Genomic DNA, 26,956 nt, shown 5'->3' on the forward strand with positions numbered 1-26,956 from the left:
ATGTCACTTTAATTGATATTCCACATGTCATAATTATTTCTTACAGGTTGATGTTAAGGATTGTTCATGCCTATTCTGGGTGAAAAAATAACATCTGTTCCTGTGATTTAGTGCTTACAGTTACTTAAGCTATTTTCTGCTTTGTGTCAAAATCAGTGTGCTTAAGATTCATTTGGATTGCGTTCACCATGAACTAATTGCTGGGAAATGCATTTTTGCTTCAATTAAACATACATACATTGTATTATTTATTTTAATTTTGAATCTCTAACATAAAGAAAAAGATGAGTTAAGATCTTTTGGCATGCTGACAATAATAAAAGAAGGAACTGCTTTTTGATACTGTAGCAAGTCTTACATCGGATTTCTCATTTGATTAGTTGCTTGGGTGGGTTTTTTTGAGTTGTTTTTTTTACGATCCATTCTCTCATCATTGTATTCTTCCTATAATAATAAACAAACAAGAAAAAACCCCACATGTATTAAAAAAAAAAAAAAAAAGAAAAAAAGGATACCTCTGGACTGGCATCTGTTAAATTATTTGGGACAGTGCTATAAAGCCATCTTTCCAAATACATTCTGGCAAGATTGCAATAGACTGTGGATTTTCTTACTAGAAGCATTGGTTTTCAGGTGTGCATTAATACTTAGTAAACCTGTGGATACGTCTTTTGAGGTGCATTAATGTTTTTTTTGTTGTTCTGTTTTGGTTTGTAATTTTTATTATCAGTAGCTGGTTCCTGTTTGAGTTACAGAATCCATAATAACAATGTCCTGTCAACTTTCTTTTGTGCAGGAGGTCGTAACGAAGTTGTCATCACTGAAAATAACAACAGCATAACAGAGCAAATCACTGATGTTGTCAAACAGCCTGCCTTTATAGCTGGCATCGGTGGTGCATGTTGGGTAATTCTGATGGGTTTCAGCATCTGGTTGTACTGGCGCAGAAAGAAGAGGAAGGGGCTCAGTAATTATGCTGGTAAGAACAGTAACTATTTATTACCATCTCATTAGGTTCCATCATGAAGAGAACAGGTGCAGTTAAACCTACTTAAAAAACATGTTAAACTTATAGCAGAGGTGGCCCGGGTGAATTTTGTATGCTTGTTTTAAATGTATGCTGTGAAAATGCTGGTGTATGAAAAGCTTTAAATGCATTGCTCGGTACAACATTTCATCATTACCATAAGACAGTTTTTATTTTTACATCTCCAGCATCACATAAAAAGGTACAAATAGGATTAATCCTTCCTCACAAGGCACTTTGACAGTGGTTCAGCTCCATTTATGTGCTCAGAAGTGAGTTACACTAGACCTTTATGAGGAAGGTCAAAAAGAGTATTTGGTATCCTTCTTCATTCCCGTGCATCTCCATGTCTTTGAAGCCATGGGAAATAAACTGAGGTACTTAATCAGTGACTCCATATCTATAACCACTGGAGAAGAAAATGACGTATCAGGGAAGTGTGGTCAAAATTTACCTATGGCAGAAGCCATAAAAAGTTTTGATGGAGGGGGAACACTTTGGAATGCCCTTGCAATGTGTTCAGTTTTGTGCCAAATGTGTTGTTCCACTTACAAATTAGCTTTTGAAAATTACATTCAGAAAAATAAATTTACCAAATTAAAAGGCTTTTTGCCTCCCCCAAACTATCTGTTTTCTATATTGTTCTGTGCTTCAGGATTCTTATGTAGTTTTAGGAAGTCAGGTGAATATAGGATTACAATAAAATGGGTTGCTATGAAGCCTAATTTAACATGAAAAAGCTGTTTGTCAAATATTGGAGTAGTTTCTATTGTTGTGCTTATATAATACATTTAAAAAGAGAAAACATTTCCTGTTTGAGCAGGATTTGCACAGTTGAGAACACAGCATATTTGATGTTGACATTATATGAGACTAAATTTGCGCTACTGCTCTACAATTTACAAGTTGTCACGTGCCAGCCAGAAAACACAGGTTCCCTAGGTGTCTAAACATCTCAATACCTTGCTCCTGTCAAAACAAACCAACAACGTTCATTCCCTGCTCCCAACCGAACAGTTCTGTGCCTCCTCACCTTGGTGTTAGCTATCACCAGTGTCCTCAATGTCCTGACTAGACTCACTAAACCACGAGGAAACTGTTCATGGTTCTAGAGTTTCTTGGGGGGGGGGGGAGGAGGAGGAGAGACAGGGGGACGGGGAGGGGACTTCAATCCTTCTTGTTCTTACCCCAGCTGAATTAGTTTTCTGCTGGCTTATTGAAATGAAACAACCCAAGAAGAGATCAGACAAGCACCAAAGTCAGCACAGTGGAAACAGGGAGAAGAGAGACCTGTTCAATGGCAGCAGCTCTTAGATATATTCAGCTTCTGTGGAACCTCACCTTGCATGACCGTGTGGCCTGTATCATTCATAGGTTATGCTTTTTGATGAAGTGTTTTTAATTTCCTTTAACAGTAATTACCTTTAGTCTCTGAGACATGGTGTAAATTGATGAACTAATATATATCACACATGCCAATACATGTGCTGATGTGAAATACCAGTTTAGATACCAAGATTTTTCATATTAAGGGAGAGTTGTACTGCTATTTCTCTTAGGAAGCAGTCATAGAACCATAGAGTGGCCTAGGTTGGAAGGGACCTCAAAGGTCATCTAGTTCCAACCCTCCTGCCGTACGCAGAGACACCACCCACTAGATCAGGTTGCTCAGGGCCTCATCTAACATGGTATTGAACACCTCCAGGGATAGGGCATCTACAACCTCTCTGGGCAACCTGTTCCCGTGCCTTACCACCCTCCGAGTGAAGAATTTCGTCCTAACCTCTAATATAAATCTCACCTCTTTTAGTTTAAAACCATTCCCCCTCATCCTGTCAATATCTAATTGAGCAAAGAGTTGCTCTCCGTCTTTTTTAAAAGTCCCCTTCAATTACTGAAACATTGCAATGAGGTGACCTTGGAGCCTTCACGTCTGTAGGCTGAACATCCCCAGCTCTCTCAGCATCTGTATTAGTCATACAGATAAACTTTGGACGCAAGCTAAGACAACTCTTTCTTAGCATGCAGAATGATTAGCCCTGTGTGTGAGTTGGCATGCTGGGCGGGAGGGTAGCTTAAGAAAAAAAGTATTTTATACCTTAAAATATATACTTGTAGTTGTTTATAATAGTCATTTTAAACAGTGTGTCTCCTGCAACTCATTCCTTCTCATGATGTTTGCTGCATTTAAGTGTGATGTGAACATTGCATCATGACATGGAATTCCCATTACTGGAATTATGACATTGCGTATGCTTTTAGCAAGTTAAGTTCATAACAGATCATGTTTCAGAATCCGTTCTAACGTATACAATGTGGAGAACAGCATGTCCACACAATAACTGTCTTCAAACGTGACTGTCTAAATCCACTGCTCACCTTTCCAACTGTCATTTCTCATTGGCTGCTGGCTGGTTAGTGCTTTAAGCTCAACTGTTATGTCCTGCATATGATACTAAGCCACAACTGAGTATACTCCAGAGGAAACTTGTGCCCTGCAATTAGCACTTGTTATCGGGGTGTGTAACTCACAATGTGTTTGCTTTCTTGTTTTGCAGTTCAGTCCTTCACCTTCACCCCTGCAGGTACTGTCCATTAGTCTGTCTCTTACCTCACCAACACATCATTGCAAGCATTAACAAAGTGTTTATAAATGTGTGAGTTACGCAGAAATAAAGCCAAACAAAAGGAGAAACCCTTCTGCTACTTATCTGTGGTGAAAACATAGCATTTATTCCACTAGTGATTCTAGGGGAACTTAAAAACTACCACCATAAATGTCTTTGCCATAATTCTGCATGCTTCTTACTCATCTAACTCTTCAAAATAATGCAGTTTTGAAAATAATTTCAAATTACAAATGCTTGAGCTAACATAACGTAAACAAACATTAGTCACATATGACCAAATTTTGGATTTTAAAGCTCAGAAAAAGTCTTTCGAATGTTTTTGAAGGTCTGGAATAGAAGAACTTTCTTCCACTTCAGCTGTTAGCTGTGTATACACCAGCCTTACCTTGAGGTATTCTGATCTGCAAGCAATCCAGTGATTATCCTATGCACAGATTTCAATCACAGTGTTTCTGAAATTGACACGTTTGTGTGTTTTTTTTTTTTTCTGCCTACTCGATTCAAAGCTTGATAACCTAGTTTTCATATCTTTAATAAATATAGCATACAGTAGACCGTTATCGTAAGCATGATTAAAGATACATGAAGAATGAATGAAGTGAGGCTGAAATAACAGATGGCAAACAGCTTAGAGAACATATAGATAGCCAAGAAGAATAAAGTATACAAGTAACAGTAATAATTAATACAAATAATTAGCTTCTGCTCTCATACCTAAGCTTGAGTGTCATAAGCATACATATAATTTAGTTCCACAATAATAGGCTGATAAGTTTCAGTGTTTTCCAGCAGAAGTCTGTAAGGCTTTTTATGTATAGCATGGACCCTCAGTTGCATTTGCCAAAGCTGTCTCTTTTGTCCCCTCTGCCAAACATATGATAGAAACCAGTCTTTTAACTACATTATGGGATGGTTCCTCATGCTCTGCTAGCTGCTTTCTACCTCTTGCTGATCTTCAGCCACATCTCAAGTTTTAGCTTAACACAAAAGAGCAGATGACTGTTGAGGCAAATAAGTGGAGGTAGTGGTGTCTGCACCAGGGACCGATGACGTTGCTAGAGAGACCTCTCCTCCTCCTGACTTCTTGGTGTGTTTGTCAAAGCCAGAATAAGTCGTGCATCCTACCCTAAACACTCTACTTACTTTGAGTTACAATGTGGGATTTTTTTCAAAAATAAAATAATACGTCGTTGAATTTGGTTCTTAGTTGTGCCATTGTCAACTGACTGTAACTACTATTTTCTTCCCATTGCCTTTGAAGCTGGCATTGGTACAACACAAGATTGTGTTAGAGCTGCCATGTGCATGATTCAGTGCAGTTGATCCACATGTGCTGGGTGACTAGGATATGTCAGAGGCGCTACCAAAAATTGTGTTTTAAGAATAGTTTTGACATCTCATGGACTTTATAGAATTATTAACAATATGTAGTTCTGTTGCCTGGTCTATAATAATTTCTGGAGGCACTGATAACCTAGGCCATCCCATAATCAAGTCCAAAAAAACCCACATTAATTAAAAATAAAATAAAAAAGGAAGAGGATACATAGCCCATGTTTTTATCTTTATACCTAAGGTTCCCTAAGAGGCATCTTCAGTTCTCTGATGTTTGAATTTGCAATTGGTAATTTCATTTAGACAAACATCTACACTTGTGGAGGTTTGTTGACATTTAACTATATGTTGTTCCCTTCAAAGTTATGATTCATAAACACTAAATTGGTTTCAAATCTAAATATTTAGACAGTGGTATGTAGCTTTCAGAAGCTCATCAGAGACAGCTGTCAGTAAAGTTTTACTGAAGATGATTTTATCATAATATATGCAGAATTTAGAAGTTGCACACTTTTGGTTCGAACATCTGCTTTAAATTCTTCCCTTAAAAAAAACAAAACGTGCAGAGTTGACTGTAAAATAAGATGTTTGAAAGTATTAGTGGAACATTTATATGTTTGCTCTATTTCATACACATCTTTCTGAACAACAAAGATATTTTTTCAGTTATATCTGATGTAAATGTTTTTTGTTGTTGTTTGTTTTTGTTTTCTGAAGCATATGTAGAGAACTTAAAGTTCTAAAAATGCTTTTTAAAAGTCTGGATTGAGCAGTTATAATTACTTGCCAAAAATGTTCTACCCGATCATTTTCAGATTAAAGGTCTTTCCTAGAACTCTGCTATTTGTAATCTGTTATTAGGCTCCTAAGTGGTATAATTTCTGCTGACTAAACAACAGTAGCATTCTATGTAGAAGAACAAACAGCAAATGTCACGTTATGGGTAAAGATTTGTGCCAGAGTAGAATAATTGAGTTAAAATCATTAAGCTTTCTGTCTTTGTGAACATTTTTATAAGTACTGATCAATTGCTCAGATGGCCAGAAACAAAACGTGACACTGAAAATCATAGCTAAGTCTTCTTACTTATTTTCAGTTGAACCAAATCCTATAGTTATTCAGTCATGATTCTCTATTTCACTATTCCTCCACTTCCCGTTCCCCTGTCAGGACACCCCAGGCACTGATTCTCGATAATATCAGTATTATAAAACATATGATCATCTATCATGATCATTAAATGAGTGTTTTGCTTACCTGGTAAGCAAAAGTAGTGTCATGATTTGCAGCTGTACAACAAGTATACATTTTGGGGACCACGACAGGCTATCAACAAAAACAAAACTGGCACAGAGAAACTGAATTCAGATGTTATTCCTTTTTAGTGATCTGTTCTGTGATATGAAGAATAGATTGGTCTTGCTTTTATGAGTTTCTGTGAAAACTAAAATTACCACTTCACTGATTTTCTTTATTTTTGCAGTTACCCTTTACTCAGGTTGCCAGATATAAACATGCACTGTGGGTTTCTACCTTATGCAAGAAATGTTAGATGGCACAGAAGAGTTTTCTGACCACTTCTCATGTAATAGATGAGTTGTTTCATTCTCATATTGCAGTGACTGAACAGAATTTGTTTATTTACTACTGGAAGTTGCCATTCTCTTCTCTCGTTTTCGTATAACAGAGGCACAGTACCCATTTATAGAAATAAGAGAGATTTAATTTATCTGCTTATCTTTTCTATGCCTTCAAACTCATTGTTGTGCCAGTAACTGCTCAGTTGAATACTCTGGTGTTCTCAAGAGTGTCTAGGCCATCAGTCATGCAAGGAAAGGAAAGAGTGTTTTCACTTGTGAGTAGGTAAGCTTATTTAGTGAGTAATGCTCCTTGGGATTAAAGATTTCATGAAACCAAGTAAACAAAAACAAATTAAAAATAGACAGATGGAAAATTATGGAATGCTACATATTTTATGCTCAACTCCTGAAACTGTTAAATGAGGATAAGTATTTGACAGAATTGTCCGAAGGTAGTCAGAAGATTTGATGGAATTTTTATATGCTGATTATCTGTTCTAAGTTAATGCTTATTAAAAGAGGATTAATCTACATTCATATTTGAGGAACGGCTTATCAGAAAAAGGAATGAGACTTGGCTGGCAACATTAAAGTTTTCATTTGTGGTAGGAAAATGTGGCCTACTAGAGATAGGCATACAGAAAGCTTTCTAAAGCTTTCTTGCCTCAAAATGTCAACTTACTATACATTGATATTTTTCCAGTCCTAGCAGGCATGAAGATTAAGTTTAACCTTGTCAGATAATACTAGTAAATAGTATGGGCACCTCCTTATGTATTTAATAAAAAGCATATAAAAAGCTCTTTAACATATGCTGTTCTTCATACAAATGTATACAATATAATTTCCTTAAATATTTATGCATTTAAAATGCACTTTGGATTATATTTCTGCATTCTTACAGTCCTTGAAGTATAAGCTAGTGGGGATTCCTTCAAAATCTCTCTATGCAGAGGTTATTTTTTTCATCTTCTTTTGAAAGCCAATCTCATCCCAGCAGGTCCGCAGCCTTTCTCAGAACATATATCAGATGCAAAGAATGCTGAAAGAGCTTTTTTGCTTCCTCAGTGATAAAAACCAAGGGAGATGGGTGGGTCAGTGACAGGGACATTCTTCCCTTCCTCCTCTTACATTGCCCCTTGAAATTGCTCTGCATCTTTTTGAAGTGGAGACAGGATGAATAAAGCCAGCTGACTGTGTGTTTTATTTTCACAGTGACATCTACAAGTCTGCATTGCATTAAGTATGCTCCTATTCAGGCGTTTAGACTTGTTTTGTAATTGCAGAAATCAAACTGCAGGCAAAAATGCTGACAAAATGTATGGTAGGAATGATAAATATAGTGCTTATGTTGGCAGCCTGACCATGTCTTCTGTTGTTAGCTGTCTTTCCTTTCACAATATTGATGCTAAAAGAAAGGCACCTTCTCTATCCACTTTCAGGTAACCTATTTATGGAAGGCATCAGGAATATGGTGGTGGTTTGTTTGTTGTTTTTTTTTTTTTTTTTTTTTTTTTTTCTGTGACATCCTGATGACATCTCACTTATTCCAAGAAGAATTTTGGCTAGCTTAGTTGATATTCCAGAGTCCTTTTCACCAAGTGTACTATCTACAATTCTTTCTTGTTTCTTTTCTTATGAAAATTATAACCAACCTTACGTTGGTATGTAGGGAGGGAGGGTAAATGAAAGAACCTGTATTCCCTACCAATTACATGCTCATTATGTAAGCCAGGCACTGTCTTCCCCAGAAAACTGTATCACTGCAAGATGGGTTCTTCTAAAAACTGAGTTTATATTCGGAGGGCATAAAATTGTTTAATGTAAAAAACAAACAAACAAAGAAACAAAAAACAAAAGCAAAAAAAAAAAAAAAAACAACAGGGAATGGTTACAACCACAAAGGCAGCAGAAAAGAAAGCAAACACAGTGATACTTGTCTCTTCTCAACAGGCTCTTACACCACAACCATTCTGCAGTGATTATGGCTCTAGAGCAGAGGTTTCAATGTCATGTCTTCTCAATATGTTTCTCACAGCATGCCTTTGAGTTTTCTCTATACCTCACTGAACAGAAAATTGAATGTGTCTGGCAAACATTGCTGTGATTTCCTACTAGCTCCCCCATTTTAGCTTTGCTTTATAGAGGTACACTAGCAATATAAATATTTTTGAGACCATAAGTATCGATTTTTTTCACCCCCTTATAACATCCATAGATAAAATATCAGACACATGTACATGCTATTCACTTGTTGGCAACATTACTTTAAAATCATTTCTGGTAGTCTGTAGTTGAAACAAGATCATTAATCCCAGGAATTTTTCAGAAAATATGTTGCACTATAATTCTTTTAAAACTGTAAACTTTATTTACAAAGGTTGTTATTGAATGCACCTTTGTTTCTCCTTTTCCTTATTTCTTGTTGCTTTGACAAATGGAGAAGGTTGCACTATTAAACGAGAAGGGGAGAAGGAGAAAGGAAACAGCACATATACTGATTTGCTAACGTACTTTTGACCAACATATTTTGAAACATAGCTGGTCAGTACCACCTCTTTGCATAGTCAAATGACATCCACAGCACTTCGGATTATTCATGTTTAAGCAATGAGTGATACAGTCACTTGACAGCCTGTTAAAAACAATGTGAATGAAAGTAGCATCAGCTCAAAACTTAATTAGCCACAATGTTTTTAACATGTCCTGTTTTTCAAGGCAGACTTTTATTTAATACTTCCCATACCTGAATTTTGATTTTCTTTTCATTAATTGGTTTAATTACATCCTTTCAAAATTCAGCTATTAACCATTTTGATATGACGTGTGACTGCAGTGATTTTCTGATATGGATATTAGTCTGTTCTGCAGTGAAGGGTAATTAATCACCCTACCTAAACACTCTTCAGCAGGGCTTCCAAAGGGGTCAGTTTTGTTCCCTTTGCTGAATGTATACTGTGAAATTACCCTAGGAATTAATGAAGTGACAAATATTCTCTGAGATATCAGAAGCATTTAATCAGTGGATTTATGTAATTTCTAACTTTTTAATGACCACAGCATTTCTATTGGACGTAGTAGTTTTGTCTGGTTAGAAAAGTGTATAATATAAAGCCTAATCTTGAATTAATGTACTTTGGACTAATATTTGGAAAGTGTTGCAAATATTCTGGGAGCTCTGATGAGAACGTCTGTCTCAGAAATGTAAATAGTATTTCCAAGCCAGGAACTGTTTCAAATTAAGTTGGCCATAGACTTGTTCATTCCTCTCTGAAATTTTAACCCTCATTTTGGTAGGGACCTGTAAGGATTCAGGTCTGAATCCTTATACTGATACATGTATATAATCCTTATACTGATATAATTTAATTGTCAGTCCTATCTATGCCCAACAATAAGTAATAGAATATTGCCACTGAGAACCACAGTAGTCTCTTGGCCTTAATTCAAATTATTAGCCAGTGCTTCAAAAAGGAGCGTCAAACCTTGTGAATTAACACCTCACCAGTAATGTGTAACTTATTACATAATCCTGGTAATAAGATAGATAAAGGGATAGGCTGTTTTTTGTCGGATACCCATGAATGGTACCACAATGTATCCTTGGCATCCCCAGTTGCAAGACTGAAAACAGCTTTTCTTTGTGATTCTGGCGTGTACGCATTTACGTGTGCTGGTTCTTATACTGTGCTGTTAGTGGAAATGCTGCAGCTTGATGCTTTTTTTCACTCCTTCAGCTCTAATAGAGCTGCCACCTCTTTCTATTTATCCTGGGAAATGGCATATTTGTGTGGTGACATTATATTACTGCATTACAACATGATGTTATTAACTTACTGGTGCAATGTCATTATGTATTGAAGCAAAAGCATGCCAAGAAAACAATTTCATCACATGGCACAGTCTTGCAACACAAAGTCATATGAAGGGGTCTGTGGTAAAGTCAGGATTTTTTTCCCCAGGAGGCCAGCTTGCTTTGCAAGCTACAGAGCAAATTGATGTTAATCAATAATGTGAGTGAAATCCTAAATAAATTGTAATCCTAATGTGTTTGATCCTGTTCTTATAATTTCTGTACTTTATTACATGATGATGCCAAGAGGCCTTCGATCTTGGACACTGAGCAATTTGAATTGTTACTTGTAATTATTACTAATTCATTTCTCCCTGTCTTATATGTGTGTGCGTGTGTGTGTGTATGTTTTGTTTTTCCAACCAAAATACAGTCACTTTCCAAAGAGGAGATGGAGGACTAATGAGCAATGGAAGGTATGTTTCTTTGTGTAAAGGTGTTTCCATCATATATATATATATTTTAATTAGGAATCTGAAAATTCTGTAGCTGATGCACTTGGGTAATAAACGATCATTTATAAGACTGACAATTTCAGAAGGAGTTAAGTAGCTTACCGCAAGGTTTAATGATCTATCTGTCATGCACTTTAGAGGAATCAAGCCCAGATGTTTCATATCTCCCAGATGCCCTGGAAGAAATGCGTAGTAAATATCACAAGGAATGTGTTCATTTGTTACCAGGATGTTTATTGCATTAATTAGACATTAGCAAATGAAGTTGCTGTTGTTTAAGACTCCTTATTGGCTCCCCCTAAATTGCTGTGAGTGAACAATTACACTTAATCGATCACAAAATAAATGATTCATGGATGATGAATAGGCTGTAGATTGATAGGACTGGATTCCACAACTTTGGCTACTCAATTGAAATTGATAAAAGCTGATAACGGACCCATATATCCTCATCTATTTTCCCTTTGCCAATATGGAGATTGTAATTAGGCTCTGGTAATAACTTCCAATCTCCCATTTAATCAATATTTTAGCAAAAAGAGATTAGGCCTAATGAGAGCTAGTAGATGTGTTGAGAAAGCCGCTGGATCTTCTTATTGCTGTTTCCATAGAAACCTATGTTTCTCTTAGGGATTGTACCAGACAGGGATCTATCAGAACTAAAGTACAATGATTATAGGTGTTGCTCCAACTTCATGAGTGCATTAATAATCTAGAAGAGCATCAGAAGGATCAGGGTGATTTTGTGATTTTGCTTGGGGGAAGAGAGTGTTTACATGACATGATTTGTTTTCCTTGTTAAATACAAATACAAACAATCCATGTGCGTTGCTAAATTCCAGCCTGTTTGTCCTGGGGTGACAGAGGCACAGTGCCCTATGGCCCGAGTTTACCTTCTCTTCCAACATACTTGCTGTTTAACACTGCTCTCAAAGCTTGAAATTACAGGGATATAAAAGCCATGCAGTAGCGGCAGATAAAGATAGCAGTAGACTTTCCATTAATCCTACTCAAACCTCTTTGCCTCTAAACCATACAAGAGTGCTCAAAGAGTTACCAGCCTGTAGATGACAGGCGTGCATTTGGGATGCAAGGGAAGGAAGAAATAGTAGCCCAAAGTCCTGGAAATGGCTGATACGGAGCAATCAGTTTGAGTGATTGTTCCCTCGAGGTGGTAATTTATCATTCAGCCCTGGTTTAGGATCCCATGATGGTCGTGCCTAACCCCTGTTTCACACAGACAACGGAGTTCATTTGGATTCTGGCAGAATCACAACTGATGCCTAGTCCCACTTCTACTGACAAAGTTGATTTGTATATATCCTTAATTAACTTCTCAAGGTCTTTAAATCATCAAAGGCTACACAATTTTAATTTGAAATAAATTAAAGTCTCCTAAACTGTTTCTTATATACAATGATAGGAGAAAAGTGATATGGCATCTTCGGTCACTGTTGTGTCCAGAGTTGTCTCACAGATATTTAATTTTTTTTTATATGTATATATATGTGTATGTATATATTTACATGTATATATATTTATTATTATTATTATTTTTTTTTTTTCTGCTTCAGTCGACCAGGTCTGTTGAATGCAAGTGACCCCAGTTATCCTTGGCTTGCAGACTCTTGGCCTGCCACAAGTCTGCCAGTAAACAACAGCACTAGTGGACCCAATGATCTTGGCAATTTCAGTCGTGGAGGTTGGTTTCATTTTATTAAGTCACAATATAGTATAAAATAGATTTCTCTTAGTTAACATCTAGATAAATACTGTGCAATATTTTTATACTGCTATAGTTCTTTCTATGTTTGGCTCAAGATTGGATTTTAAAATTGGTTTTAAAATGTCTATTTTGCCGTGTCTCCTTCTGTTTCTTTAAAACATAGTTTTACTTTGCGATTTACCCCACAGTGGTGAGACAGGGACAGAGCATCATCTCATGATGAGCTTACTTATTGCTCAGATCGGTTCTCTTTTGCATGGATGTGATCAGGACAGTATAGCCAGGGACAGAGGACAATTGTAAGAGTAGAGACGTGGGGCACACAGGAAGAATGTTCCTATGTTAGACTTCCTAGCATAAATGAGTATGTAAATGTTTTTAAGACCTGAATAAGTATACAAAAACCCAGACAATTTTATATATTAAAAAATAAATTAAAATGCAAAAAAGAATCAATAAAACCATCAAAGTGATGAATGTGAAAAGAATTTAATTTTGAATGGTAACAAAATCTGCCCTCTGAAAACTGTCCCTTACTTTGGTTATAGATTCCCATGTAAAACTTCTTCCCTGTGGTTTGATTACTTTTACTTCAAATTACATTAAAGCATTCTGGATTTATTTTCCATATAAAAATGTTTTAAAGCTTTCACCTTACAAAAATATTATAAAGTAAGCAAGAGTTCTGATAATATTTACAGGACAACTGAATATCTGCCAGCCTCTTTGTTTTCAATATATTCACAACAAAACTCTTCAGTACTTTTCTGTCTTTTCATGAGCTCACATAATACAGAAAAATTACCATTTTGTTTTAGCATTTGGTTCTATAAAACTTAAACTGGAAGCATGTTTTAAAGCTTTTGGCTTCAGGGTGGATAAGGCATAGGTCCAAATTTGTCCAGGAAATGCAACAGTTATATTTGAAATTTCAGCAGCTTAATTCCATTTATGTTTTTTTTTTTTTTTTTGGTCCAGCTCACACTTTTATTCTGGCTGGTTTGGGACCACTTATCCCTGACTATTGAAACAGTTAAGTTTACATGCGTCTGCATTGAAGATGGATCTGAAGTGAGATGTCTTTTAATATTATTTAACAGCTTAGAACTCGGGCTTCTTTTCTGATTAAAAGGTCAGGAGCAATATTAAAGGCCTGTAAGAATTCTGAAGACAGTAGGGTGGCGATCACTTACTCCGGAGCAGAAACTGAGGGAAGTTTTAATGTTGTCTTTAAGAATGAAATCCACATGATGCCCCAGATTGGCAATTGAAAACAAGGCTGTGGGTGGGAAGCAGAGGTTAGGTTTGGAATCACATAAGACCACAAAATAGTACTGAGTCAGCAAGAAAGAGATTCCCTCTTTCAGTACTTCAGAACTATTTGAATTATCTCAGGAGTTACAAAACAAGATGGATATTGGAGAACTTTTGGAACTCTCCATTGGGAAATGTGGCAAATGTCCATTGGGAAATGTATGTTCATCTTTGGTCTTAAATGTACAGAGATTTTTCTGCTGTGACAGCTTAGTGGGAAAATCACACTAGATTTTTACTAGGTGATTATGGCACTTGGTAAAATGGTGCTTTAATAGCTCTTCGAGTGCTTATTGTATATGTCTCTTTGAGGTTAAAAAAGTAACTGTGGTTGTATTGAAAATTTCCAGAAAGTCTGGAGAACTTTAGTTTATTAGTAAGACAGACTGAAAATCCTTGGCTGGTGGGAAACTATGCAACTATGCAACTTTCCTCTCAAGCATGTGCAAATGTATAGTTCTCCATTCAAAAAGGACTGTCTAGAGATGACACCTCTTCAGCAACCAGAAATGTGCTCTGAAAAATTTATTTCTGATTATTTAAGAGAGGTAAGCATTTTGCTAATGTCTAGTTCTGTCAGTCTGCAGATCCAACATAGGCATGTTGAGCTGGACTTGATTAATTTTGTACACCAACAACAGAATTTACTTAATAAATTTCAGTCTCTTGGATTTCAGTCCAGTGGGACTGTTCAGCCTGGAGAAGAGGAATCTCAGAGGGGATCTTATCAATGTGTATGGATCTTATCAATGTGTAGGGATCTTATCAATGTGTACCATTCCTAAAGGAAGGGTACAAAGAAGACAGAGAAAGGCTATTTCCAATGGTGCCTAGTGCCTGGACAAGACGCAATGGGTACAACTGGAACACAGGAGATTCTGTCTGTATATCAGGAAAAACTTCTTCACTGTGTGGGTGACAGAGCACTGGAAGAGGTTGGCCAGAGAAGCTGTACAGTCCTTGGAGATAGTCAAAAGTTGTATGGACATGGTCTTGGACGACCTGTCCAAGGTGGCCCTGTTTGAGCAAGGGGATAGAACCAGATGACCTCCAGAGGTCCCTTCAAACCTCAGTCGTCCCGTGTTTCTGTGATACGTTATGTTTTGATTAAGCCAATTGTGGAAAGATTGCATCTTTATATTGTGGATAAAATACATGAAGAGTAGGACTGCATTTGTCTCTCACATCTCATTCTGTATTTGCACGTAGATGTTTTTGTGATCGTATATTGCCCCTGGCTACCTGAGCACATGTGTATTCAACACACTGGATACATGCAGATAGATAGTAATAACCTGGGTTTGAGAGATGACCTGTAGTTTGCATTAATCATAACTTTTTTGCACTTAATTTTTTTCTGCAGATATAAGAATATAATTTAGGTATTTTGAGTATGTGATGGTTCCTATCCCCCTGTTGCTGCTTGCAAAAATAAATTCTACCAATAGTCCCACATAACATCCTTATCTCCAAATTGGAGAGAGATGGAATTTATGGGTAGACCATTCAATGGATAAGGAGTTGGCTTGAAAGTCACACCCAGAGAGTGGTGGTCAATGGCTCTTTGTCAAGGTGGAGGCCAGTGATGAGTGGTGTCCCACAGGGGTCTGTCCTGGGACTGATGCTGTTTAATGTCTTTATCAACAGCATAGACAGTGGGATTGAGTGCACCCTCAGCAAATCTGCAGATAAAACTGAGCAGAGTGGTGCAGTTGATACAAAAGAAGGAAGAGATGCCATCCAAAGGGACCTGGACAAGCTGGAGAAGTGGGCCCATGTGAGCCAAATGAGGTTCAACAAGTCCAAGTGAAAGGTGTTGCATCTGGGTTGGGGAAATCCCAGACATGAGCACAGACTGGGAAGAGTCCTTGAGAGCAGCCCTGCAGAGAAAGACTTGGGGGTTCTAGTGGACAAAAAACTTGACATGAGCCACCAGTGTGAGCTTGTAGCCAAGAAGGTCAACTGCGTCCCGGGCTGCATCAACAGAGGAGTACCAGCAGGTCAAAGGAGGTGACTGTTCCCCTCTGCTCTGCACTTGTGAGACCCAACTTGAAGTGCTATGTCCAGGTCTGGGGCCCCCGGCACAAGAAAGATGTGGACCATTTAGAGCAGGTCCAGAGGAGGTCCATGAAGATGATCAGAGGGCTGGAGCACCTCTCTTATGTAGAAAGGCTGAGAGAGCTGGGGATGTTCAGTGTGGAGAAGAGAAGACTCCAGGGTGACCTTATTGCAGTTTTTCAGGGGGCTTATGAAGGGAGCTTATAAAAAAGATGGAGAACAACTTTTTGCTCAGACAGATAATGATAGGACAAGGGGGAATGGTTTTAAACTAAAAGACAGGAGATTTAGATTAGACATTAGGAGGAAATTATTCACTGTTAGGGTAGTGAGGCACTGGAAGAGGTTGCCCAGAGAAGGTGTGGATGCCCCATCCTGGAGGTGTTCAAGGCCAGGTTGGATAAGGCCCTAGGCAACCTGATCTAGTGGGTAGTATCACTGCCCATGGCAGGTGTGTTGGAACTAGATGATCTTGATCTTTAAGATCCCTTCCAACCAGAGCCATTCTATGATTCTATAAGTAGACTCAGATTTAATGTCTGTTTAAGTATCCTATTTACTGAGCGCTTGTTATTGACTTATTAATTGCTAATATTACGTTGTTACCCTGACATTGCAGATGTTAAGGTTCATATTTAAATATTCAGTGTTGCACCCATGCATACAGTACAAAGTAGTTCTGTGGTCTAAATGATCAACCCATGTGGTGGTTTTACCGTGCTGGGCAGCTAAACCCCACAACCGCTCTCTCACTCCCCCTCCTTTAGATAAGGAGGGGGAGAAGTAAAGCAAAGAACAACTCACGGGTTGAGATAAGGATGATTTAATTAAAGGGAAATAATTATAATAACTAAATAAAGACTACCATGAACTAAACAATTTAACTAAGGGGAAATGAAAGGGAAAGGGGAAAAAGGGAGGAAAACAAACAAACAAAATAAATGAAAGCTATATGGAAGTGCAGAGGAAAGAAATTACTCTCTACTTCCCACAAATGAGCGATGATTGACTTGGGAAAGTTAACATTCCAGCCAGACCCAGTACAACCCAGAAAAACAAAACAAACCAAAAGAAAGAAGAAAAACAAAACAAATAAACAAAACAAAACAAAACAAAACAAAACAAAAAAAAAAACAACAAAGAAACAAACAAAACAGTGGGAGGAACCTGTGCTATCGTATCTTGTTAGAAAAATCCTGAGACAGTGAGACAGTGAGGCCAACTATGTTGTATTAGGTTGTAGGGCACCTGTTTCTGAGTCTGGAATGGAGCTCCAGAAACTCTTCTCTTTTCTCTTTGGAGTCTAATGTATATAAAAATCTGTGACACTTAAAATGGGATCTGAACATCCTTGTTAATAAGACTATGCATTATCTCAATTACTGTCCAGCAATTGGAACCTATATCTACTATCAGACATGAGAGCAAATGGTATATAAATGATGCACTTTTCTAACATGTAGATTCCAGAATTATTTCATCTTTTCAGAGTCTAAATAAATTGTAAAAGTAGCAGCATTTGAAATAATTGACCTCTGAGAGAACAAGAGGAGGGTTATTGGCTAAGCTGTGGTTCTCCTTGGGACATCATGCCGATCATCATTACATTCTTTGTGCTTCAGTAGTCTCAACATCCAAATCTAGTATTCCACCAGCAAATGTCACTACAATGTTTAGTGAGGAGACTGCCAATCTAACCAATTAAAAGTACAAATTGTGGTGTGTGATAGGTTTCAAAAGATATAGAAAAGTCAACTGATGTTTAAGTAAATATGCTGTACAGTTATTTTTCGGGTAAATGTACTGGAGTATTTGAACAAGTTGTTCTCCATTACCAAGACTGCTTTGGCATTTTAAGAGACTGATCACTTAAATCCCTTCAGTATAACAGATTTTCTTTCACATTTCGAGAACAACTTGTTTTTGTCAGGTTTTTCTTTTATTGAAAAGGAGAAATATACTAGCTAATGTCAAAAAGAAGATTAGATAAGCTGATGCATAAAACTTGAAGGAAGTCAAGGTAATGGCCTTAAAAAATTACTTTGAGAGCTTTGGCATCTATTTAAGTGTTTTGCTACATATTTGCTGGGAAACTTTCCTCTGTGATTTGTAGATTCACTCCTTTCATCATTTCTCTGAAGCCCAGACAGTTTCATTGGTTCTGACATAGAATGAACAATTGAAAACATTCTTCAGTAGAGAAATATTCCAAACTTCACTTTCACAGTTGAAGGTATGGAAAAAAAAGATGGTTTTAGGCAGTGAGACGTGAAGGACAAGTAGTAGGCCTGTCACAGATGCTGATAGCTTGGCGTTGGTTGTATATCATCTTCCCTTCGTTGGCTCATGGACCTGTCTCAGCTGAAATGCAAACGTGCAAAATGACACATTTATTTTTCATCTTAAACCTTGATACTTTCAGGGTTCCTGTGCATCAATGATTTGTTTCATTCCCCTGTGCTCACCACAGATGTGCTGCCACCAGTTCCGGGGCAAGGAGATAAAACTGCTACTATGCTTTCTGATGGAGCCATTTACAGCAGCATTGACTTCACCACAAAAACTAGTTACAACAGTTCCAGCCAAATAACGCAAGCTACACCATATGCCACCACCCAGATACTGCATTCCAACAGCATCCATGAGTTGGCAGTCGACTTACCTGATCCTCAGTGGAAGAGCTCAATTCAGCAGAAAAATGACCTGATGGGATTTGGTTACTCTCTCCCAGACCAAGGCAAAGGCAACAATGGTAATTACAGCTCTTATTTTCCAGAGCCCTTGGATTTATACCGTATCATTTTGCATGAATTAGCAAAATTTTAGTATGTGAGACACTGCTCGTATTTACTGTAACTAATGTTTACACACCTTGCATGCATGCTGAACCTCATGCAGTCACTAAATGTAGTGTTCTGTGCTTTTAGTTCTCTTCGTCCTGTGATAATCACCAACCCATATGCCTTCCCTTAGGCTAGGACAGATATACATTAACAAAAAAATTAAAACTCGCAGCCCCACCACATCTGCCACTGACTTGCTAACTGCGTGTGTTGCATGTGCTTGTGCTGTCAACTAATCACACAATGCCACTGTGACCTTTGCCCTTTAACCCTTAGCCTTGCTTTACATCCCTGACTACCGCGTGGCTGAGGGATTGGCTAATAGATTGCCACACAACCAGTCACAGGATTTCAGCACCACCAGCTCCCACAACAGCTCCGAAAGGAGTGGCAGCCTCTCAGGTTGGTTCCACTGCTGTGGGTGGGTGAGGGACGGAGGGGTGTTCATCAGCAGCTCACCAGGGAGGCAGGAAACCTCCCAGATTCACGTTGCAGATAGGTATGAGCTTGCCTGCCCACTGGGACATTGGTGAAAGGTGTCACATTGGTCTCTAATGAGAAAAATAAAAGCCCCCAGAAAAACCCAAAGTGTCTTTTGCAAAACCTATTTGGAGCTAATTGGAGAATCCTTCCAGCCGTTGTGCCCAGCACTTGTCGGCACAATTGCAAAGCTTGCCTCGTCAGGTCCTTTCCCTGATAGCACAGTTTTTACTGTGAATATGTTTCCACAGTGGTCCTCAGTTTATAGGCAACCCCCCAATGAACTTCATGAGGAGATTAATATTTTTGTTGAGTTGTTAACACATTCACCACTCTCATGAGCTGTTTGTAAATGCTGTATTTCAACCAAGAAACTCAGAGATAAAAGTAGGCCCCCCAAAATGATTAAAGTTTCAAAAAATGCACCAAGTCTGCATACAAACAGAATGTAAATTGTGTGTGTGTGCTGCATGTTATATTGGAAACACGACACATTTTCATTGGATGAAAATGATTGCAATATGTGTGATTGCATATTATATTTAAATACACCTTTTTCTTTATTTAACTTTGCTTACTTGTTGCTTTTGTTATATATTATTATGCATTTTTTTCAAGATGAAAATTGAAAAGCCAGCAATTAGAAGGAAAGTCTTCTATTATACATAACCAAAATATGAGAGCTGAAGGGACTTCACTTTCAAATTCCTATTATATCCATAGCCTTTTGAATTTCCACTGTAAGATGGAGCAATCACAACAGTAACAGATAAACTCTAGAAATGTCTTCTTTATGTCAATTTAAATGACTATTCAAATTGAGTGTTGAGATTAGAAGCATATAAACATTGGCCCATACCTCAGATAGGCAAAGGTATTTGCAAATCTTGTGTTCTCGTGGATAATATTAGCTGAGATAGAAAAATAGACTTATAGGTCTGACAGAGAGGTATGTGAGAGCTGAATTCATGTAACTCTTCAGGAATGGTTCTTGTTCCTTGTATGTAAGGTGTATTAGCAAGAGGCCTAGGAAATTAGCTTGCTCCTGTGGCTACATGAAAATGCAGAAATTGATATGCTCAGGTACGTATGTGCCAGTTATCAGAGGGCAGTATCACACTTTAGATGTGTTGACATCTACAGCTTCCTGAGAACTTTCTGAGAAAATACAATTGAAGTTTTTTGTTAGAAAATGCCAGTTGATCAAAAGCTGGATTTTGAAAAAATATTTCAAGTGAAAAATATTTTGTGTAGTATTTCTCAGCCTGAAGTACAATTTTTGATGAGACATGGAGACTTCTGTTAACCTGCTTTTCTATGGCCAGACTACTCCTGTTGTGATCAAAACAGCTCACATCTGGATGTCCTGTGGCTCAGATGAGTGTCAGACTACTGGACTGCAGAGTCAGTATTTTGCTCTCCCTTGCTCACTAATTATGTCTGCAGTACAGACTAATTATCTCTGTAATACATGAGAAGTTGGGAGAGACCTTCAAATAGGCTGATAATTAGAGCATTATTGGAGTAAGAGACCAGCTTTGATTACCTAGTCCCATCAGGGTGAGCAGGGACTTGTTCTCTCATTTCTGCAGTAAGTACTACATATTATTCTGACTAAGTCTCTCTTCTATCTCCAATGAATATAATGAGAAATCTCATCCTAGTGTGGAATGAAACACTCAACTGCTTTGTGAGGTAGGGAAATTTTGTGGATGTACTTTGCACAGTTCCCACCTTATGTCAGTGCTGTGATCATCAGGCCGACTGGCAAATTCTTTTTCCAGGACCTGAATCATCTAGAGATTTAAACAATATAATTGAATTTCAGTGTGAGGAGACACTGAAATATCAAGCCTCATTGCTATGGGGAAACAAGGCTTCTGTGTTTCAAACACACATCAGGCATTATATCTATGAGGTGTCTGTTCCACTAGTCTGACAGGGGAATATTTCTGCTCATGAGGATAGAAGAAGAGAAATCTCCTGCCCAACTGTACAGCGTAGACTGCTTTCCCTACCAGTGATGACCTTGGACTTCCTTTCTTTTATTTCTTGATTTGAGATCAGATCTCTGCTGTGATTCACCCTTTCTAATAGCTCTGTTATCTTTGACCTTTCTCTACAACCCCACCCTTAATCCAGTTGAATCTAGCACCCCACACATCCAATCTCCATTTTACCAGTCTCCTCACATTACCAAGATGCTATACTTCCAAAATGTCCCTCTCCACCCCAGCTAGTCTCTAAACTGAACATCTCCATTTCTCTTCCCTGAGTACTCTTAGTTTAAATCCCCCTGTGACACACACACATACACACTTATGCATGTGCTTTCATCCCAAAGAAACCACTCCTGCCTCAGCTGTTATCTGCTCCTGATCCTTTTGACTTTTCTAAATTTTCCCCACAAATTTAAATTCACATCCTTCTTTTGTACCTGCTTCTAATGCTGCTTTCCCCCATACCTGTGCTTTGAAAGCTTCGTTTGCCCTCCAGAAGTTTCATATATTTGTTCCTTCATTGCCACCATCACTGGAGTTTCTTTACTGTTGATCCAAATGTTCTTTCCCTTTTCAATAAAACCTTCCTCTCTGCCAGGCTGCAAAAGGAGAGAAAAGCCTGTCTTGCAGCCTACTAGATGCAATATCAGTTCAGTTCCCATATAGTGAGTGACAGGATCTTGGCTGGACTTACTGTAAAATCTCCAAGACAAGCAAGGAAGAGCTCTGGTCTGGAATTCAGTAGTGGAAAGAGAAGTCTCTTGTGCAATCTGCTGTCAGACAGGCTGATTAGAAACCTTGCCGGACTCATTGCCCTGACTTTAGCAGCCATAAAAGGAGGAGAAAAGAGAAGTCTCGGCTACTTCTGAATCACACAGTCACGTTGTTCCTTCCCTCTCTCTATCACTTCTTTTTTTTGGTTCAGCTGACAGCTGGAGATAATGGAAGAGAGACATTGTCTTTTAGACCAAAAGCGCTGTGTCAAGTGCTTGTCTATGTTACCAGAATTGCACCTCCTTCTGGATGTGCCTAAAGCTAAGACCATGATATAGAAGGTGGTGCTACACAATGCCACCATGCCTTACTAGTCAGTTGTGGCTTTTGTGATTAATTACTGTTGAGATTTTTTTGTTGTTGTTGTCTAATCCTTATAAATAAGCATGAGATGACTGTGTGTTAACTGAATTAGACTGTGCTTTCTGCAGCAGGCAAGACAGGAGTAACTGCTAGCTGGCTACCCCACTGGAAAAGCATATATGACAAACCATTCTTCCATCCAACAATCCAGTTTGAAAGCCTCGGTAAAATGGCAAGAGATGGGTCATGAAGTAGTCAAGGAATTTGAAATATTTTTGCTTGTGTCCCAGTCTTCCTACTAATGAATTCCTGACTAGAAAAAAGGGTCATGCAAAATAAAAGAAGCAAAACAAGTAGGAAGAGAGCTTCTTCTGGAAGATCACTTTCCCACAAATTGAAGTGTCTCAACTGGAAAACTGGGCAAAAGAATTATAAGAAAAGAAAAGAGAGCTCAAGTAAAATGCATTGCTCAATTCACTTCCTCAAGTTGTTCCATTAGAGCTGTATGTCAGGAATAGAGCCTGTTCTCTATAACAGCACAAGGTATTTGAATCCTGTGAAACAGGCAGTCCTAAAATATTGTAAATGACTTCCTGGTATTTTAAAAAATAGAACTTAGTAAATTCCTATCAGCAAAACACCACTTCTTTTTGGTTTTGACAACTTACACTTGTCGTTCTGGCTGAAAAAAATTGAGTCTAATGACAATGTTTTAGATTGTGTCCTTAACCTCTATGTTTTCCACAAAGAAATTATGCAAAACAGTGTTATAAGCACACCAGATTCTGACATTTGAAAGAATTTGCTAAGGTCCATTATATTTTTATCCACCAGTGATTGTAAGAAGTCATAAAGCATACATGAATAAATCAGTAAATGTATTTCTGAGGCAACAAGATATGTCTTTCCTTGGCACTATGGTGGTGCAAATATGTGGAGTTCACATAAAAAAAGTGACTTTAAACAATTATTCAGAATGTTTTTCCATTCTATTATTATTTATAACCTCTAACAACATTAGCACATTGATACTGATTCTGCTAAGATATAAATACATCTTCTGTTTTGGGGCATGCCATCTGGAATCCAAATTCTTTAAAAGAAATTAAAATAGCCAGCTTTTTTTCACATCATATCTCAAACATTTTATTTTTCTTTTTGAATTTGCAGGTGGCAAAGGAGGGAAAAAGAAGAAAAACAAAAATACTGCCAAACCCCAGAAAAATAATGGTTCAAATTGGGCCAGTGTTCCCCTCCCACCCCCTCCTGTGCAGCCACTTCCAGGCACAGAGCTGGAACACTACGGGGTGGATCAGCAAGAAGCAGGGTAATTTTTTTCTTTTTCTGTTGAAGAAAAGTCTGTGGTTTGTGGAGATGAGGCTTTTTTTTTTTTTTTTTTTTTTTTTTTTTTTTTTTTTCCAAATGAGAATGTTATTCTGTTTTGCTTAAAAAAATGAGAGCGCCTTATCCTATAGACCTATTGAAGGCTATGGAGGAGGAATATTGGAGTAGCTTCCTGTGATAGTGACTGAAGATGGAAATAAAAGTGACCTTGCTTCATCATCATGTAGGGTTTTCTCTGCTTACTCATGCTGAGAAGTATCTCACTTCACATGTAGCCTAATTGAATTCTGTTGGAACTGCTTGCAGATGATGGGACTCAGTGAGTAAAGATGACATAATCTGGCTCCTGTATTTTTTCACTGGTTTGATGTTTAGAAATATTGGAGCCAAAAGAACATAAACCCCACACTAAATTGGATTAATTTTAGAAGATCAACCAGTGGACGATAATCTTCTCATCGGCTCTTAGAAGAAATTTCACAGTTGAGGAAGGCATGTTATTTGTAGGCATTTTTTGAATTTAAACAACTCCTGAGTTTCTGGAACCTTACACTTCTTTTTTTGGATAGCTTAAACTTGTTCTTAAGGACACAAAATCACACAGAAAGCAGTAAATAAGAGGAAAGAGACATTTCCTGCACAGAGAACAATTATGGAATGCTTTTTATAATGTGAAATTACATGAAATACCAAATTGTCAAACGCTGGAGGAAAATCAGAATATATTAAAAAAAAAAAAAAAAAAAGGTAGTTTACTGTGATCAGCTCTGTTGGAGCCCTTGAGAAACATTGGGGTTCGGTCTGGGACAAATCTGCCTGTTTAAATACATGGATTAATCAATATTTCCTAAGGATGAACATATGTTTTAAAAATCATTGTAATAGTTTTACTGAATAAAAATATTTCAAGTGCTATCTCTTTTGTAAGCATGAATTGATCATCGCTATTTTTATGGTGAAAATCAGAATTAAATGTTAATTTATGCGAAGTCTTTCAACTTTTAAACTGAACAGTAACTAACTCTAAGTCAGTTGAATTCCTTTTAAAATTCATTCAGGCTGTATTAGAATTAGAATTCCAAAGCAAATGTAAGGAAAAATGGATTTACGTAGTGGTTTTAAGTATTGTTTAAATCTCAAGGCAAAAATTGCAGATAGGCATTATTTTCTGTATCCTGTTATAAAAAGCTAAAATAAATTTAAGATGGTTTAGCCATATAGTATTTGTCCTTATCAGTTTATGTCCTTAAAACACGTGTTCAGTGATTTCACTAAAATAATTATGCTATAGAAGGCAAACAACTTGGATTTTCTTCAAGGACAATGAAATAGTATAAAAGGTAAATGGAAGTACCTTCTAGGGAAATCCCTTCTGACACAGGGCTTGACTCCTCAGTTTCATAAAATATCTGTTATCTAGCTACAGGGAATTATATTGATCACCAAGACAACACTGGTTATCTAAGCGTAAGGTAATCACCAGTGTTACAGGTTCCCAACAATTCAGTTTATCTTTCAAATTAGTAGTGATTGTAACAAGATCTTCTAGTGTGCATTTTACCAATCAAAGACAAATACAGAATCTTCCAGTATCAGTCCCAAGTTACAGCATTTTGCAAAAAGCTTCGATGAACCCAATGAAGCTGCAATGCCCATACTTCCTGAGGATCTACCCAATGCTAATAGTCATATCGTATTCAGGGGCTGATCTTGTTTCTGTGGTTTTCAACATTCTAAAATGGTATGAATTATAGACTGCATTCCTTATGCTCCATTTAATATTGACATGTTGAGTTTTAAAATGTCTTTTCTTTTTAATTTTTTTTAACTGTTTTGTTTTTCTTGGTTTTCTTTGATGTATACTATGTATGATAAGTTCAATGTGTTTTAACTTTAGAATTAATTATTTGCAGACATAATTATATTGTGAATTACAAATGAAAAATTAATTTCCAGTCAGGAAAACTGAAGACTTTGTTAAAGTTCTCACAATGTGATATAAAAGGTGAACATTTAGAGCAATAAAACAAGGAATCTGGCTTATAAACAGATACTTTTTCTGTGCTTCTCTTCCTATGACTCTTGAATTCAAGTGTGAGTTTCATTGGCATGAGTTCCCAAATAAACTAAACAATTTTGATACCTGATTGTACTTACTAGGTATTAACACCAGGAGCCTGTTGGCTAAAAACGTATAACAAAAATCCACAACAGCAATGTTAGAAAAAACTCACGTAACTTAATCATAAAGGGAAGAAAAACAAAAACAAAAAAACACATTCTTGACTCTCTCTAACATCTTCTCCCCAGAAGAATCAAGGTCTGCATTCACCTCCATTTTTCTATGAACTGCAACGCACATAAGAAAGGGTGAATACGTAAATCCAAGCAGCCATTCTTTGTGACATGGTATATTTGGGGATGTACTGATGTACTGTATTCCCGTTTAACCTGTGCAGAAAGTCTGTTTATTAGTATTGTTTCCCTAGTGAGCTCTTTTCTGTGAAACTTTACCCTTCTTCTTAGTTTTCTACAAACTGTGCTTGTTCCTTGCTGTTTTCCTTAATTTTCACTTGTATATACTTCAAGGTGTTTGAAATTTCTCTTTTCCTGGAGTAGCTTCCAATCAAACTTTCCCTTTCTGCCTTTTTCAGAGAAGATGCTTTTGATTGGTTTTATGTAATAAGCTCAACAGTAGAGAAATGCTTCTTTATTCTTCTTTATCATCTATTTATATATTTTTTTTCACCAGTAATATGCATGATCTTGAGCCAACCCTGGAAAAGGCAGTCTTCATATAGTTAACATTTGTTATTTTTATTTCTTACTATTGATCACACCTTAAAATAGAGTATTAGGTGCTGGATGTCAATATATGTGATAGTAGTTTTCTTTAAAAAAAGTATAGAAGATAATACCTTTTACATTTAAAAAAAATAAAAGAATGCTTTCTTGCAGGGCCTAGAGAGGGAAGCTTTCTCTCCTGCAACAATGTTCGTATTGAACCAGAATTCTTATAGAATGTTTCCTATCACCTATCACCTATTTTTTATGTTGAAGAAGAAGCACTGTCAGTGTAATGAACCATGCTTTTTAACAGAAAAAGATTAATATAGAATTAAAGTGCTAAGAATAAAATAAAAATATTAGAAATGTAAAGTTTCATGTTTGTCCAACAGAACATATTTAAGGACTTAAAATTGATTATTATGAAATTACTGTCAGAAGTCTCTA

The 26,956-nt window shown here is 37.2% G+C and overlaps 1 protein-coding gene across 7 annotated transcripts in view; it reads left to right on the forward strand.

Moving 5' to 3' along the window:
* ROBO2 (roundabout guidance receptor 2) overlaps positions 1-26,956 on the forward strand; it is an 897,160-nt gene that overhangs the window by 831,576 nt on the left and 38,628 nt on the right. For 6 of the 7 annotated variants that reach the window (XM_084538901.1, XM_084538898.1, XM_084538899.1 and 3 more), the window contains 6 exons: positions 797-979; positions 10,799-10,841; positions 12,455-12,582; positions 18,449-18,730; positions 19,098-19,223; positions 23,549-23,705. In XM_084538901.1, coding sequence (XP_084395027.1) covers positions 797-979; positions 10,799-10,841; positions 12,455-12,582; positions 18,449-18,730; positions 19,098-19,223; positions 23,549-23,705 — 919 coding nt within the window. The remainder of the gene's footprint in view (positions 1-796; positions 980-10,798; positions 10,842-12,454; positions 12,583-18,448; positions 18,731-19,097; positions 19,224-23,548; positions 23,706-26,956) is intronic. The other variant, XM_084538902.1, reaches the window with a different exon arrangement.

This window comes from Aythya ferina (genome assembly GCF_964211825.1).
Source record: "Aythya ferina genome assembly, chromosome: 1".
In the NCBI taxonomy this organism is placed as follows: domain Eukaryota; kingdom Metazoa; phylum Chordata; class Aves; order Anseriformes; family Anatidae; genus Aythya; species Aythya ferina.